The following is a 15,683-nucleotide window of genomic DNA, read 5'->3' on the forward strand; positions in this document are numbered from 1 at the left end:
CGTTTTGTTCTTCATTTCAAGACAACACTGTAAAGAAAGCTGTTCATTAGTGAACAGACCAAAATAAGGTTCAAGAATTCTGAGCTTGAAAAGTTGGTAAAGTTTCCTTTTGAGGAAAGTTGTATATAAGGGAAATCTAGAGAAGTGGAATGATTTCTCACTCTTTTTAATATCTGGTACCATTTTTAAACACACATAAAATTTCACAGATGTATTAGCACAGTAAATAAGGCAGATATATACTTTTTAGCTATACACATGGTTAGATGTCCAGTAAAATAAAAGACTGATGAAAATTGTGTCTGTTCTTGCATAGTGTATGTTGCATGAACATCTGCTCACATTCCAACTTTTCTGCAAATTGCTAGCAAGTGATACAAGAAATAATTATAGAATTTTAAAATATATTCATTTCATACTAAGATATTGCTTGGCTATATTAGAAAGGTAATGAGCCCCTAATTAAGATTCAAACTTATTCAGAACTCAAATAATAATGTTGGTTTCTGGAGATGCAACATTACTTTTCTCACACTGCTTCATAGCATTCTCCTTAATTGCCACTTCTGTTCCCTCTGACTTTTCTCTCTTGTACTAGTTTCTGCTGACCCTTCTTCCAGTGTCCTTTGCTTAGCATGTGCACTGGCTTTCTCATCTTTTATTCTGTCTGCAGTTCTTGATGCATTTTGCTTGTTCATTTTCCTTTTTTTTTTTTCCTAAAAGGCCAAATTATCTAATATCCAGAGTAATTATCGAAGTCTAAATGTGGATGTAGCACTGATTTGAAATTTTATGGGTGCTATGAAATAAAAAAAGAATAAAGTATACCATGCATCTATCTCCTGTCTTGCTCTTGAAGCACGTCCTCTGAAATGTCTTAATCATTTATTTATTGCGGTGGCAGTAGTAGAGGACAGAAAAACTATTCTTTAGATACCTTAATTATGCATTTCTGAGTTTGGATTTCTCCTAAGTGTAACTTTGACTGGATTCACAATGCTTTATTTTGAGCACAACCCCAAAATGTCTTTTACAGTAGTGATATGCCATCTGACTCCTCATTTTAATGTAGTTTTTGTCCACTAATAAACAATTAAAAAGCACAGCTCCAGTTAGCACTTACTGGATGCTTTTAGTTTAGCAGCATGATGGCTAACAGTGTCGTCATATAACTAGCAATAAATAGGTTTAATTAGCAGCTCACTGGTTGCTGTTATTTCAATATAATTAACCACTCCTGGCCTCTTGCCCCTCCTCCACTGTGCTATTTTGCTACTTTCTGCATTTGTTAAAGCTTCACTGAGTCAGTTCAATTCATTAAGACAGCAGACAGCTATCTACAAACTGGGTTTGTTCTGGGCTAAGTGTTAGCACAGGCAAGTGGTAGAAGCAGGCAGCTGGGAAGGGAGAGAGAAGGCGTGACAGGAAATTGTTTCCTGCTGTGTGCTGTTTCATGTAGCTTCACATGTTTTGGAGAGTAAAGTGAATAGATGAGGAAAATTTTAGCTACATTTTTTTCTTGTTTTTGATCTAGGGAATTAAAGATGATGTTCCAACAGGAAAGAGTTTCACTTTAGAGGTCTTTTTCAGGGGCAGGGGGGTGCTATACCTTTCCTAAGTATTAGCTATATCAAAGAACTGGGGACTTGATCAAGATGAGAGCAAACATAAGACTGAATTTAAACACCAGGCTGGAATTTTATTTAGAGAGGATAGCACTGTACAGCCCATCAATTGTTAACTGTTAGATTAGAATGGGCTCAATTAATTTTATCTTTGCAGCATTCATTTCTGACGGTTTATACTAGCAGCATTGCAAAATGTCAAAAGCTTACATAGGCAGAAATGGAGAGACAGAGTTCTTTATTATTAAAATGAAAGCAATTGTTTATTTTGGTAGCTTAACTCAGCTAGCAGAAGCAGACTGTATCTATATGGAATGGTATCTACAACATTATGCTAAGGAAGCTTCAAGGAACATCTCTAATATGCATTTTACATCTTATTTTAATAATTGTACTAATTATTTTTCTAAGTAATGTAACTTTTATGAAGCTTATGCCAGCACCTTGTAGAATTATTATATATCATAAAAACTCAGTCTTATGCTTCATAACTAACCAAAAATACATCTATCAATGATTCATGCATTCTAACTTTAAAAAAACAACAAAAAAAGAAAAAGCCAAAAAAGTTTTTGTAATGTATTGGGTAATAAGATGGTTTCTGTGTATCAACGTACCCAACAAAATGGTTCATTTAAGTCAAACAGACATCTTAGCCTTCACTTTTTCTGAATGGATTTCTGCAAAGCTGAAACACAGCATAATAGCCTATCATTTCTTATACACCTTTAATATAAACCCTCTGACTCTCAATCTTACCATCTTCCTCCTGTAAGAGGGTATAAGGAAAAAAAAAAAAGAGTTGGATTTGATCTAAAAAAGATTGTCTCAGTGTCTGTTATAGATGTGAGTTGAGCCCTAAGCCTGGAACTCCCTTGAGAACTATAAGCTGTAAGAAATAGCATTTTTTTTATTTCCTAATACAAATGTTTCACTTCTTTGCTAAAACAACGTAATATTTCTCTCTTAGAAAAGCAGAAGTCCCAGAAGAACCATGTCCCTTTTGAATCAAATTTTTGTAATCAGACCCAGTCTCTAAACCAGACAATCTGGAAAATCCACAGCATCCTGGAAACGCAGTTCACCATAGATCAAATAAACAAAAGCAGAGTAAGAGCAAGGCAGCTGTATGAATAGAAAGGTCTTGTAAGCTGGACAAGTTTGGAAATGGAAGAATACTGTAAAGGGTGCAATCATAACTGAATACCTTCTTTTTCCCGCTCTGGCAGCAAATAGGCAATGAATGAACACCTGCAAGCATGGAAACTTCTCCATGCACTGGCAAAGGTGAAAGGGGATTTTTTTGTATATACATGAACACACATCTTTCTGGGACATTCTTTCTTTTAGCCTTAAAATGAAAAGGATGTTTTATAGTCATTATCTGAAGGAGGAAAAGCATCAGATGGTAAATAGCTTGCCAAAGCAACCTGAAGAAAGTTAGGTCAAATAATTTAATATAAAACAAACAAATAAACCCTACTTTAAATAAAATCAGCTCCTCTCTGACATGGGGTACGATAGGAAGTCCAAAATATATGTGCTTCCTGAAAAAGCAAAATCTGATGTTACCCAAAGTATCAAATCTTGGGTTTTGATAATTGTCTCTGAAGTTAAGGGATTGTTTGTGTGCCAACAGATGGATGTCCAAGTTGTGGAATGCTGTGATAGCTCCCAGAGTTCAAGAAGCAATACTCTCCAGAGCCTCTGTGAAAAGACCATCTGTACCAGGACAAGCAATAGCCAAAAAAAATCCTAGCCAAGGTCAACAGGCTGTTGTTAAAGCTGCTCTCAGTATCTTGCTAAATAAAGCTGTTTTGCATGGCTGTCCTCTACCCAGAACAGGTAACAGTGAACAGTCTGAAAGCAAGTAGTTGTACATTGCCAAAGTGGGGCTTTTAACTGTTTGATTCCTGTTTTAAAATTTCCACAAAACATAACTGTAGTTATGATGGGAGGTGTGTAGTTAAAAGCATTTACAGCCACTAAACTAAGTAGTTGTACAAGGCAGTCAAAGAAGAACCATTTGCCACAGTCAATTCTTCTTAACATTGTTCTACTTTTGTTTCAGAGCTAGACAATTATATAGCAGATTTTAAGGGAGGAAATTTTCCTTTATCTGTGGTTTCGAGCTACAAAAATTGTAGTAAGAAAAGAGGTGAGAATGCTTCTTGGAGAAAAGTGAGCACAAGTCCTCGCAAAAAGTCAGGCCATCTATCCTCCCAGTCATGGAATAAGCAGGAGACAAATACTGAAGGTAAAGCATTCTATTTTCAGTTCTGAAAGAAGGTGTAGGGGTTTAAGCTGTGTCAATATGAATCTAACTTTTCTTCTATATCATGAATTAAAAATTATCAATTAAATGACACTCGTGTTTATGTTTATCAGTAAAAAACTGTTCACTTTTTTCCCAAAAAATTATTTCTTTGTGACTGTGAGGTATCCTAACTGATTTGTTTGTTTGTTTGTTCTAATGCCCTTCCTGTTGTCTGATAATGATGTAGGCTTTGGCTCAGATGGTGGAAGATTGAGCAGTGGTTCCACCTCATATTGCATGGAATGATGCTCTATTATTCTCTTCCTCAATACCAGATGAGAGAAAGCTTCATTACTTGATTGGTACTTTTTAGTTCTGCACTAATTTACAGTATACCTAATCTGGGGGTTTTTTTACATGTACTTTATAGCTTCACTATAAAAATTTCTATTGTCTGAATCCAAGTAAAAATAAATGAATATATGCATCCTCAGATCATGCATCCCTTGTTCAATCTTATTAGATAAATTGAGTAGAATAATCTAGAAGCCCTGTAGTGGAAGGAGGAGATCTTGGGTTTTAAATCGAAGATTTTTGTTTGATTTTCACTTTATTTTGCAAAAAATAAATATAAAAAATTCTGTGTAGTCACAGATACTGTAAAGTTTTCAAGAATTTTCCACATCATTTTCAATATGCTGCTTGATAAAGAAGGCTTTATATGGCTGGGTCTATGCATGTGTATAAATGTGAAAGTTATATTAGTAGCTGGCACTTCTGAAATGTCTTTTCACCTCAAGATCATAAGCCATCTAACAAGCAGTTTACTACACAAGGATAATGTCTGGATATGTGCAGAAGCAACATATCATTCTTCTAAAAGTACACATCTGTCTAGAAGGAAAACTTAGGAATACCACAACTGAATACAATATCAAACAGGAAAACTTCTAGAGTACAAAATCAAATTACTTATTTTTCCTTGCATAAAATGAAGGTAACTCCTTCAAAGAGAAGAGTTAGGAAGGGATTTAGAGAGAAAGGCTCCTCCACACACACTTTAGAAACAGTAAGAGTCTAGCCTCAATTACCTCACATATAAAATACTGAAATACTTGATGTTTGGTACTTTGTAATGTTAAATTGAGCTATTCATTTCTTAAGCTCTTGTTCAGAAAGAAGTCTGCTTTTGCTGAACTGTAACTCTAATGTCCTGATTTTGCTTGCTAGTTCTCTGTTTGAATTGTGAGTTTATCTAATCCTGCTAACAGGATTTAAGACATCAAATGAACATAACCCGAAGTAGGATAGTTGATACTGTATCTTGTACCTGAGAATGTTCTTGGACTCCAGTTAATATCTGTGACTATAAGTAAAAAATGGGATGGTGAATTTAATTTTAGTAGCCTTCCATTTCCGACTATCAGAATCAAATGCTCCTGATTGCAAGTAAGAGTAAGTTGTTTGATTTTACTTAAATGAAGCAAACGTAAATCTTTTCCTGTTGACAAGTGATATCTCTTTGAGAGACCTAGTAAGGGTGGTTCAAGTGCCTTGCACAGAAACCTCATGTTCTGTCTTCTACAAAAGCTTGGTCAACTCATGCCTCATTTGCCATTTTAGCAGTTCCATGTGGCCCTAATGCTACTCTGAGCAGTTTCAAGGGATGTATTCTGATCTGTAACAGACTCTATTGATATGAACACATTTTCCCTGTTTATCACAGATTTTAGAATGAAGAAATCAACGCACATGATAATACACTAAGAAGTCAATCTCTTTTTTGTGCAGGTATAAAATCTAAGACTATGTTGCAACCAAACTGTAAGAAAAGAGCTTCTCTCACCGCAAAGTAAGTTTTAATTTCTGGTATTTGTAACACTTAGCAAACAATAAAGATGATATAATTGTGTTGTAAACCAGCACATTATAATGACTTGATGAAGAGTTTGTATTTGGTAATGTTTTGGTTCTATATCTGAAGAAAGGAATCCTTTTTCATTTTCATTTCTGAGAGAAAATAAAATTTATGTACTTCAATATAACTTTAGAATCCACTTCTGTAATTCAAACCTTGCAGCACTACATGTCTTTTTATGTAACAGAATAATCTATGACTTAAGAATATTATGTAACACTTACTCTGCCATGAAAAGCCAACTGTATGCTTTTTTCGCCTGGCATTATATTTTAAAAACTCCTCTGGCTCTTTTAGCTCACTGAATGGCAACTCAAAATGGCATAGTACATGCACTTTAGTCTAAATGATACAGTATTTCTGTAAGAAAGTGTACGAATTAGCCAGAGGGAACTGCATTTGAGACTATACTTCAATCTGAAGCCTTGGTTCTACCATATTCACAGGCACAGAGAGCACAGAATACTTATGTTTCCAGTGTGTCAGGGTTTTTTTAAGTGTTTGAAATTAAGTCCAAAAAGGAGAGTGGAATAAAATTTATTGCTCCATCTCAAAAAGAGGAGAATCTTTGGAGATAGTGGGCAGAAGAATCCTTTGTTCTTTGGAATTTCTTTGGAAATAAATTACTATTTTCCAGGGTGTATAATATTTACTTTTAAATTCTGTATCATAGCTTAATTTTAATTGCTCTCTCGGTTTCGGTTTTTTATTTAACCAGATCTTCAGAGAAGGATCAACTGAGAACCTTAAATCTGGAGCAAAGGCTGTCCCTTGGTTCAGATGATGAAGTAGATCTTGTGCAGGAACTTCAAAGTATGTGTTCCAGCAAATCTGAACCTGATATAAGCAAGGTAAACACAAGGTTTTTAAATAATTTACATCATTACCATATGCAGTTGTTTGCTACGTGTTTTAAAATAAATTTTTAATTTACAAGCACTGCTCGAACTGAAGAAAATTATTAAATTATTTGGGAATAAGCCAAAGTAAACTAATAAATTATACATTTGAGGGTAAGTGTTCTGGTTTAATATGCATTATTTTAAATTACACCTTCACTATTTTTTTCTTGTAGAGGTTTTTGCAGTGGAGGCTGAAATTTATAAGTTCATAAATGCTAGAGACAATAGCCTTGTCTGCATTATTGTTCCCCATGTTATCTTTCATGCTATCATTGCTTCCACTGGGAAATTGTTTTGTAGTCTTAGAGACATAGAAAGTTTTTCCTAATATGCATTGCACATTTGGTTTGTTTAATGTAATCCCATTAGCCATCACAAAACTGGCTCAAAGCTCCTCTGCTGTGTAGGCAAAATTCAGTTTTGCTGCCCCAAGCAAGAAATAATGGATTGGCCTAATTCTTTTTCTTTAACAGTGGCAGAAAGGGAGGCTTGCCAGGCTCGTAGGTTTGGGGCTAACTTCTATGCTGGAATGGGTTTGGGGTGGTTATGGAGGCCTGTTGGAACAGAGGGTGGAGCCGTGGATCTCTCTCATTTTTCATTCTACATCAAAAGCATCCAGCTCTCCCCGTAGCTGTAGCTATTTATTCTTTTCCTTCTTTCCTCCTAGCACAGCTGAAGTAGATGGCTGTGACAGCAGGCTGTGTTCACACCCAGAGTAGCTGATCCATATCTTTTGAAATACAGACAGAGTCAGTCTTAGGCTATTGTCCACTTAGGCTGTGCATTACGTCCTCTAGGATCTCCCTGAACAGCAGTTCCATTAGTTTTGCTTTATTAAGTATTCTGTTTATTCTTAGAAGTCAACCAAGTTTTTATTAAAAAAAGAAATACTGTGTTTGGGAAGATTTTTCAACCTATTTAATTAAACCCTTTATTATGGTGTTTTGTTTTGTTTTTTTTTAAAGTACTTACAGTACTTGCATGAGTCACATGCATCAAGCTGGCAAGCTAATCACTAGTCAGTTAGCAGGGATTTACCATATCTATCCTTGAAAGAATGGGATGTGCTTAAAGAAATGGTAACCAACTTAAAATTGTGTTTAATAACATGTAAAATGTAATTGCTCATTGTCGACAATTCAAGGAAATATGGGTTAGATAAGGAAGGAGATAGATGTCACTGTCTTTTTTTCAGTTTCCTCACAATGGGTGGAACCATCTATGGCTGGAATTTCTGTTGTTAGTTCTCTAGCTGCCTAGTAGAGCCTTACAGAAGTAAGGGTGCTGTTGCATGTTTTCTTTGTGTGATGTAATTTCAGGCTGCCATCAAAATAAGTACTTCTACCATCTAATTTGCCCTTTCACTCAAATATGTTCCTGCTGCCTCTGTTATGTTGGGATTGAGTACTTTTGCAGTTGCAGAGTTGAATCAGATCAGCTTGCCCCAGGATAAAATACCTAGTTTTCAGTGAGGACTGAAGGCTGATCAGACTCTATCTGCTATTGCACAGTCACAAGGTTAGATGGAAAATAGTAGGGAAGAAACATGGCAGGAGGAAGAGAAAAAGATCATTCCTTTCTGTGATGTTCCTGGGGCTGGATAAAATTTAATGGGAAACTGCCCTTAAGCTCTGCTGGATAGTATTGCTCTAGAAATGTATGTTTAATCTTCCTCTGATAATAGTCGATGTGAAATCTCTCTCTTTATCTCCCATCTCCTACAAATGCACTCAAGAGTAAAGGAAAGATATTTTAATTGTTCTTTAGATATTTATGCATTGCATTGCACAGAAACTACACGAAAATAAAATCAAGACTCCAAAATTTGGCAAATTGAAACATAATCTCTGCTGTGAATAATGAAAAGAAAATCACCATTTTCTTATCTTTTTTAGATTGCAGATTCTAAGGATGAGCTATTGATGTTCAATAACTCTCAGAACAGTCCTGTATTTTCAACAAGTGGTACTAATCCAAGTAAAACAACAGCACAAAAGGTAGGTGAAACGGGTATTGTAGTAGGATAGGGAAGGTGTCTTGAGTTTCTCCAAAATCTGAATTCCTGACTGGATCCAAAGAATTAGTGTTCCAGTGCCCTGTTTATTACAAGAATAAACGGTCGTGATTCTTAGGGAAACTTGCTAGACATACCATGCCAAGTTTCTTCCATGTGTCTTAATGGAAACTAAAGATTTATTAAACAATGGATGTATTTGTTTCAGTCTTCATGTTTACATAAAGCCATCTCCCTAGGCCAAGTATTGTTAACATTACTTTGACATTATAAGTTATTCGCATTAGATTTTGAGAGAAATAAAAGCCCCAGGTTCATTTTCCCCCCAATTAATGTTATTCAGTAAGTCTGTAAAAGCGCAAAACTTTTTTAAATTCTTGATGTAAATTACTGGCTCATGATTTATTTTTGTACCCCCTTTTTTTTTTTAGTGATTACCCAAATATATATGATTTCAAATCACTATTTTCCTAAACGTTATTATCTAAGTAGAATTGAGCTGCTCTGACGTCAAAGTTCTCAGTGGTAGTTCTCAGTGGTAGTTCTCAGTGGTTCTCAATTTTTTTTTTAATTGGCTGAAAGAAAAAAATGCTTTCAAGTTTGTGAAGGGAGAGAAAGCTGATAAGAGATGCAAAATCTTGGATCCAGGATGCAAACAAATTGATGGAATCAAGGATTAATAAGGAATAGGTAGTGATGAATAATGTGTTTTCATGCCACCAACCTTTACATGAAGACCAGTAGCTGATGGTGAAAATGAACTTTTTAATATTGCTTCCCAGAGGGTGATCTAGATTTAACTGATGCTAACAGTTAAGGTCCTAATTCTCTTTTCCTGTCAGTGGAAAGATAGGCATCTCTCTTAGTGATGATATACATTACTAAGAGAGTAATATATTAGTGACCATCACAAAATGGCTTAACTAACTCTTTCTCCTAGACTATAAAGGAACAAAAAGTGACAATATACCTTACTTTGGCACTTCAGGTATTTAAATTTGGAGGGGGTGAATATTATCCAGTTTTTAAGAATGTAGCTTCTTAGCACAAATGATTTGAGATGCTAAAATCCAATTTATAAGAAAATAATCTATAAGATTATGGATTAAAATGTAACTAGCATTTCAACTTCCATTCTTGAAGTATTATTTCTGTTGTGGTTATTTTGTTATTATTTGTGGCCCTGATGGTACTAAAAAGTAAATATCTTTATTCAACCTGTAAAGCTGAATTTTCTCCTCATAACTACCTAAATTTCCATTTTTTTTCCCTTTTAGCTGTGGCTGTCATCTTTCCACAGTAATGAAAGAACGAACATGTATTTTTTTATTTGGGTACTTTTGAAATTGAGACCTCTGAGAATCAAATTTAAGGTTTTTTTCAATGGCAATGCAAAAACCCCATTGACTTATTTTGTTCTTCTAAGATGTTGATGATATTTCCTTTCAGTTAAAGAATCAAAAAAGAGCCATAGTTTGTTCACCAAGTAGTAAGAAGCTGTCATATCAAACTGCAAAGGATTGTAAATAACAAAGGTTCCATGGGGCTGGTAGGGTTTTTTTCAGGTCAAACTGCAGTAATTATTTATACAGAAAATGCTTTTTTTTATTCATAGGATGGAATGCGTCCTCTCAGCAGCAGTCGAACTGTGGAAAGCAGCAACAGTAAATCAAAGACGGAGTTGGGTGTTTCAAGAGTTAAATCTTTTCTTCCTGTTCCTAGAAGTAAAGTCACCCAGCCTTCTCAGAATACTAAAAAAAGCAGCAGCAGTAATACAAGGCAAATAGAGGCAGATAATAACACGAAAAGAGAGATTTGGAATTTGCACAAAAAAGAACAAATAGAAAAATCTAATAAATAATCCTGCCTACCATACAATTTTCTGTGTTCATATAATCTCTTGCAAAGAACCAAGTACTCAAATATGTAAATATTTTTTAAAAATAAACTGTTTCCCTGTAATGTAAAGTTTGTACAGGACCACAGTTTTATTTCTATGTAAATCAGCTGGAAATTATATTGATTTAAACTTCAGAAACGGGCAGTTTTGCCACCTTCATAGATGTTTTTTTCTTTTTCTTCTTTTATTATGAAAATTACTCGTTTAAATGATAATATTCAGGGGTATTACCACAGGATTCTGTTTGTGTATATACTGTATATAAATATATTCTATTAAGTTCACGTGTTAAACTGCATTCAGATGAGTTGCACAATATGTACAGCGATGGCTTAAAGCTATTGTACATGCATTTTAAAGACATGTTTTTATCTTCACTTAATGAAAAATTAATGGAATGTGGCAATAACTAAAATGATTGGAAACGCAGATCAATTACTTTCAGCTACAAGCCATATTAAATACTTTGATTTCCCCATCTGCCTGCTGAATTGTGATTTTGTTTCTCCCAAGCTTTTCTTCATCTAAAATGTCATGAATTTCCGTTATAACTTTTATCTTTTAAAAAAGGAAAGAGATTGAGAAATTAAAATGCAATAAAGGTTATTTTTCTCAGACTCTTATTCTTTGATAGAATTGAAGAAAATGTGATCATTTATTAACTTAGTTTTTCTTGTATACTGTAAAACTTTTTATATGCTTCATTAGTGTTTTAAAAGTATCTGAGAAATAATAGTGTTTTACAGAAACAGGTTTTACTGAAAGGAATTTGAGCACAAGCTTAACTACAGTATTATCAGAGATAATGTAGTAGCGATAACATGAGTTACTATGTAATTATCAATTTCTATTGTGGATTTAAGATGTAATTGCTGTGAAATGATACTTGAGTTAAAATTAAGTCTTTTTCATTTTTCCCCCCACTACAGAGATAGATCATGTTCCCACAAGGGAGAGTTTCTACAAAGGGATTATTTCTCCAGTCTCTCCTTACGGTAGCTACAGTTTTATACTTGTGAACTGTAATAATGTGGAAATGCTCGCTGTCTAGGTACCTCATCTGGTAGGCAGAGGGAAGTGCAAAGTTTTCTTGAGATCAGACTTAGATGCCTTCCGATGGGCTATCAGGAGATGGTTTTGAGAGCTATGGATAGCAACATGGTCACGTCTATAATTTCCAAAATAGCATTTTTCTCAAGAAAAGCCTGGAAGAGGAAAGCATTACCTAACTGTTTCCTAACACTTCGTCTTTATATGTAAAACAGTCATCCCAAACTCATGTCAATAAAGTTTTTGTACTGCATATTGTCTGTCTTGCTGTCTCTTAGTTTGTATGTGTGTGTTATCTCTATCGATATAGAATATTAGAAGCTTATTTCTGTAATCATTTCCCGCACAGTATATTTAGAAAGTACCATGTCTTTTGGTAATCACTGTTTTATTAAAACTTCAATTTCTTGTGGGATAGTAACATATAACTGCATACAGATGATTTCTCTAGAGGTTGATTTCTCCCCCCCCCCCAGTAATTTTGGTGCTGAAAAATAGGATGCTACTTTTGCAGTTGGCTCTTAGCAGAATGAGTCAGCTGCAAACCGCTGTACGTCAGAGAAATGGGTCTCGGCAACTAGCATCCCTTACGTGCTGAAGCAGTGTGAGCAGCGGTGTGGTAGCTTGTCCAAGCAGCTCAGGCGTGGATTTCATGGTGAGGAGGAACACAAAATGGGAAACATTTTTTGTATTGATCACACAAGTTACAACATCAGGATTTGTAATAACAATAAATCTTTTTTTTTTTTTAAAAAGAGCTATAAGAAAAGAAAAATCCTGACGTGCTTCTAAGCTAGGTTTGTTCTACACTGAAAATACACCTTGGAAATGTCAGACCTCATTTAGATCGAGAGTTAGCAGTGTGTTTCTGTGAGGGAAGATCTTAGGCACAGTGTCCTAAAGCATGTTTTGAGATATATTTTAAGACTGTGTATTGTGTGTGAGAATCAAAAGTCTTCTGTGCTGTACTTTGAGTGCAAATCTGCAGAAGACAGTAACTTTGATCATCTGTTCATGGTTTGAAAGTTAGGTCTCTATTGCTAAATTTAGCATTGCCTTTCAATGCCCTTATTATCCTTTCTTTTCAGCCTGCTGTCCTGTCTCCCTCCATCTGCATCTTTTTCCTGGTTGATTTCTACCTGCTATCATTTTGTTTGTCTGTCTTTCAGTTCAACTCGGTCTGTGATCTTCATGCATCTTTAATCACAGGGTATTTTGCAGATTTCCTAACTGAATCTTATCTTCTGTAGTACCTGTTAAGCTCTCTTGTTAGGCCATATCAGTTCCTGCCATCAAATGGTGAAAAACACATAACCATAAAATAGTTTGGATATGAAGATAGTGGCTTCTCCATTGGTTTATCCTTTGGATTGTGACAGATTGTGCAGAAGCAAATCTATTCTCTGTTCATGAGTTCAGGGCTTCATTGTGTCTTCAGGCTCTTCCTGTGATGCTACAAACAGCACTCCTCATATGTGACTTGTAATATCAACTACTCCTATTTTGGGTTAGTACTGGGCAAAATAATTTTTCTTCATTCCTTCCTGTGTCTTAAGCAGAGAGGTTTTAAGTGTGTTATCAATGGTGGACCATGTGGCTCCATGCTGCACTCCACTCCCATCTATTACCCATTTCCATATCTTTAAAAGAGGTGAGGTAAGTAAAGACAGAGATACCCTGCCTATGTGGAGGAGTATCTCAGAAAGTATAGGGAAGCTTCTAAGGTTGCATCCATTCTACAGGCCACTAGGTCAGTGAAAAGATTTTTAATTTAGCCCCTATCTGACTACGCTACAGCCCTTATACACAGCTCAATCTCTTCAACCAGAGGAATATAAAAGATCATTCTCATCCACCAGTGACCTTGGTAAGTCCTAAACATTCCAGCTCTCCACTTCAAGTCAGTCCTGAAAATAAAACCTTTCAGCATGTCTCCTATGGTTCTTATTTCTTGACAAAGAACATGGAATATGTTCCTTAAAAGAATGTCTGAGTCCATCAGATATTTGCCTCAGTTACTTAGTTTGGAGCATGAGCTCCAAAACGAAAAGTGTGAAGAAACCTGCTCCATCATTCAACAAAGGCAGCAACATTCATCAAGAACAAAATCAGAGGGCCTGAATTTCTGAGGTTCATCTCTTCCCATAACACAGCTCAAGTGATTTACAAAACAAATCAAAACCCTCCATCTTTCCAGTAAAACTGGAGAAGCGCAATAGCCTCTACAGGTGGAAGATGCTTGTGGAAGGAGCCAATCTGGAGAAAGGATGAGAGACCAATTTCTTGGTGCTCGCTCTGGCTGAAGTGATGTTTATGGTGTTCAAACCATAACTAAGTGACTTTAGAATTACCAAGTGTGCTGTTCTTCAGAAACTTGAATTCAAAGCAACTGTCGAGACAGCACGAGGTGTGTTTGTGCTGGGCTGTAGCAAAGGCAGACTCGGAAGGCAGAAGTTTGCTTTTGCATACAGTTAAGATATCAGAAAGAAAGGACTTTTAATTCCAAGAGAAGGAATAAAAAGTAGAGAAACAGAAGGAAGTCTGGAAGAGGGGAAATACTTCCTCAGCACAGTGGTAGTCCACCTGTAGTTTGGCTAGTATTAGCTGAAAAAGGAATTGGGATGCGGTCCCCTATGTCACACAGTGCAGTCCAGGCTTAGGAGAAAACAGCACAAGTAACTGGCAGGTCCAGTCGGTGGCACGTTCCTTTTCCAGCTGCAGAAGTTGCACCAAACTCACAGGCTCATCACAGAGACAGCAACGGTAATTGTAGGCCCCTGAACATATCCGAGTGACCAAAATTCATTTTTATATAGGATGTTTCAAATGTTTGGGGAGAGGAAACAAAGAAAAGCCCTTCACACGTTAAAGCTTTGATCACAATGAGAAGGAACTTGTTGAGAAAGAAGAGCAAATAACAGGCAAGAAAGTTAGACATCACTTGAAAATCTCCAGTTGCATTTGCAAGAGTTGCATTTTGAGACTGAAGTAACTCCTGGTGAATAAAATTAGGAGAAATATTGTTTATCCTAGGAAAAGGAAATTGGTTTTGGAGAACATGAGTTTGTGAAGGAAATGTGTTACTGTACTGCATTGCACGTTGCTCAATTTGCAAGATTTTTTAGGCAGCAATGAATTGTCCATTAGTGAACAAGTGTATACACAGTTCCAAAGTGGTTTTTTTTTCCCAAACTTTGAATCATAGCCAAGCAATGGTAGAGCTACAATACTTACATCAGAAAGAGGAGAAAAAAGTTGCCAGAATACTTTTTAGATAAAGTAAATAAAATGCACAAATTATATAGCTCTGAACTGACCTCTAACAACTAATGCCAATTCAGAATGAATCCTTTGTGAGGAAATGTTTTAAAAGGCACCTTTTCCAAGAGCTGCCACATTTCAGGGAAATAACTTAAACCTGTTGTTTGAACAGGGTAGAATTAAAGAGGTGCAGAGGCAATTGGGTGTTTAGCAGCTCCAATACTGGTGTAGCAGGCTGAGGGATGTGAGGCTTGTGGAAATGGAGGAGGTGGAACTTAAGAAAGACTTGGGAAATAGCTATTTCATGAATAAAATACTACAGCTGGTAAGACACCAGTTAAGCAACTGTGAAAGCAAAATTGTTTTTTGGAACAGCAGGCTTGTTTGAGCCCAGTGAGATATTGAGCAGTTCCCACTAATGATGATTATCAAGCTGCTTTGTGTATTTATTTTGTATGCAAGATTTACAAAGATGGTTAAATGTGTAGAGTTCAAGTTTGTTTAGGCTAACCTTGCTTGGTTGTTGCTGTCCTAAGAGCTTCTTAGTGCTGTATTAGCAGTTTGGCCACCCTTCTCCTCTGTACTTACAGAGAGCCACAGATCCTTTGCAGGGTAATTTCATTCTTTTCAACTTTTTTGGTTTCTTCCAGGCAGGCTGTAAAATCAAATCTTCCTGTGTAGTACTAGAGTCAGCATGCTCTTCTCTTTGGCCATATATTACATACCCCCACCCACCCCCTTTTAATAGTACAAGTG

General features: G+C 35.9%; 1 protein-coding gene across 1 annotated transcript in view; it reads left to right on the forward strand.

Annotated features, from left to right (window-relative positions):
- The window catches only part of CTTNBP2 (cortactin binding protein 2), an 88,596-nt gene extending 77,384 nt beyond the window's left edge, over nt 1-11,212 (forward strand). The window contains exons 18-23 of the mRNA XM_075493390.1: nt 3,265-3,470; nt 3,697-3,882; nt 5,674-5,734; nt 6,519-6,651; nt 8,598-8,699; nt 10,332-11,212. Of these exons, the coding sequence (XP_075349505.1) occupies nt 3,265-3,470; nt 3,697-3,882; nt 5,674-5,734; nt 6,519-6,651; nt 8,598-8,699; nt 10,332-10,577 (934 nt within the window). The 3' untranslated portion in view covers nt 10,578-11,212. The remainder of the gene's footprint in view (nt 1-3,264; nt 3,471-3,696; nt 3,883-5,673; nt 5,735-6,518; nt 6,652-8,597; nt 8,700-10,331) is intronic.
- Nucleotides 11,213-15,683: the final 4,471 nt, after the last annotated feature.

Source organism: Mycteria americana, chromosome 1 (genome assembly GCF_035582795.1).
Source record: "Mycteria americana isolate JAX WOST 10 ecotype Jacksonville Zoo and Gardens chromosome 1, USCA_MyAme_1.0, whole genome shotgun sequence".
Classification (NCBI taxonomy): Eukaryota; Metazoa; Chordata; class Aves; order Ciconiiformes; family Ciconiidae; genus Mycteria; species Mycteria americana.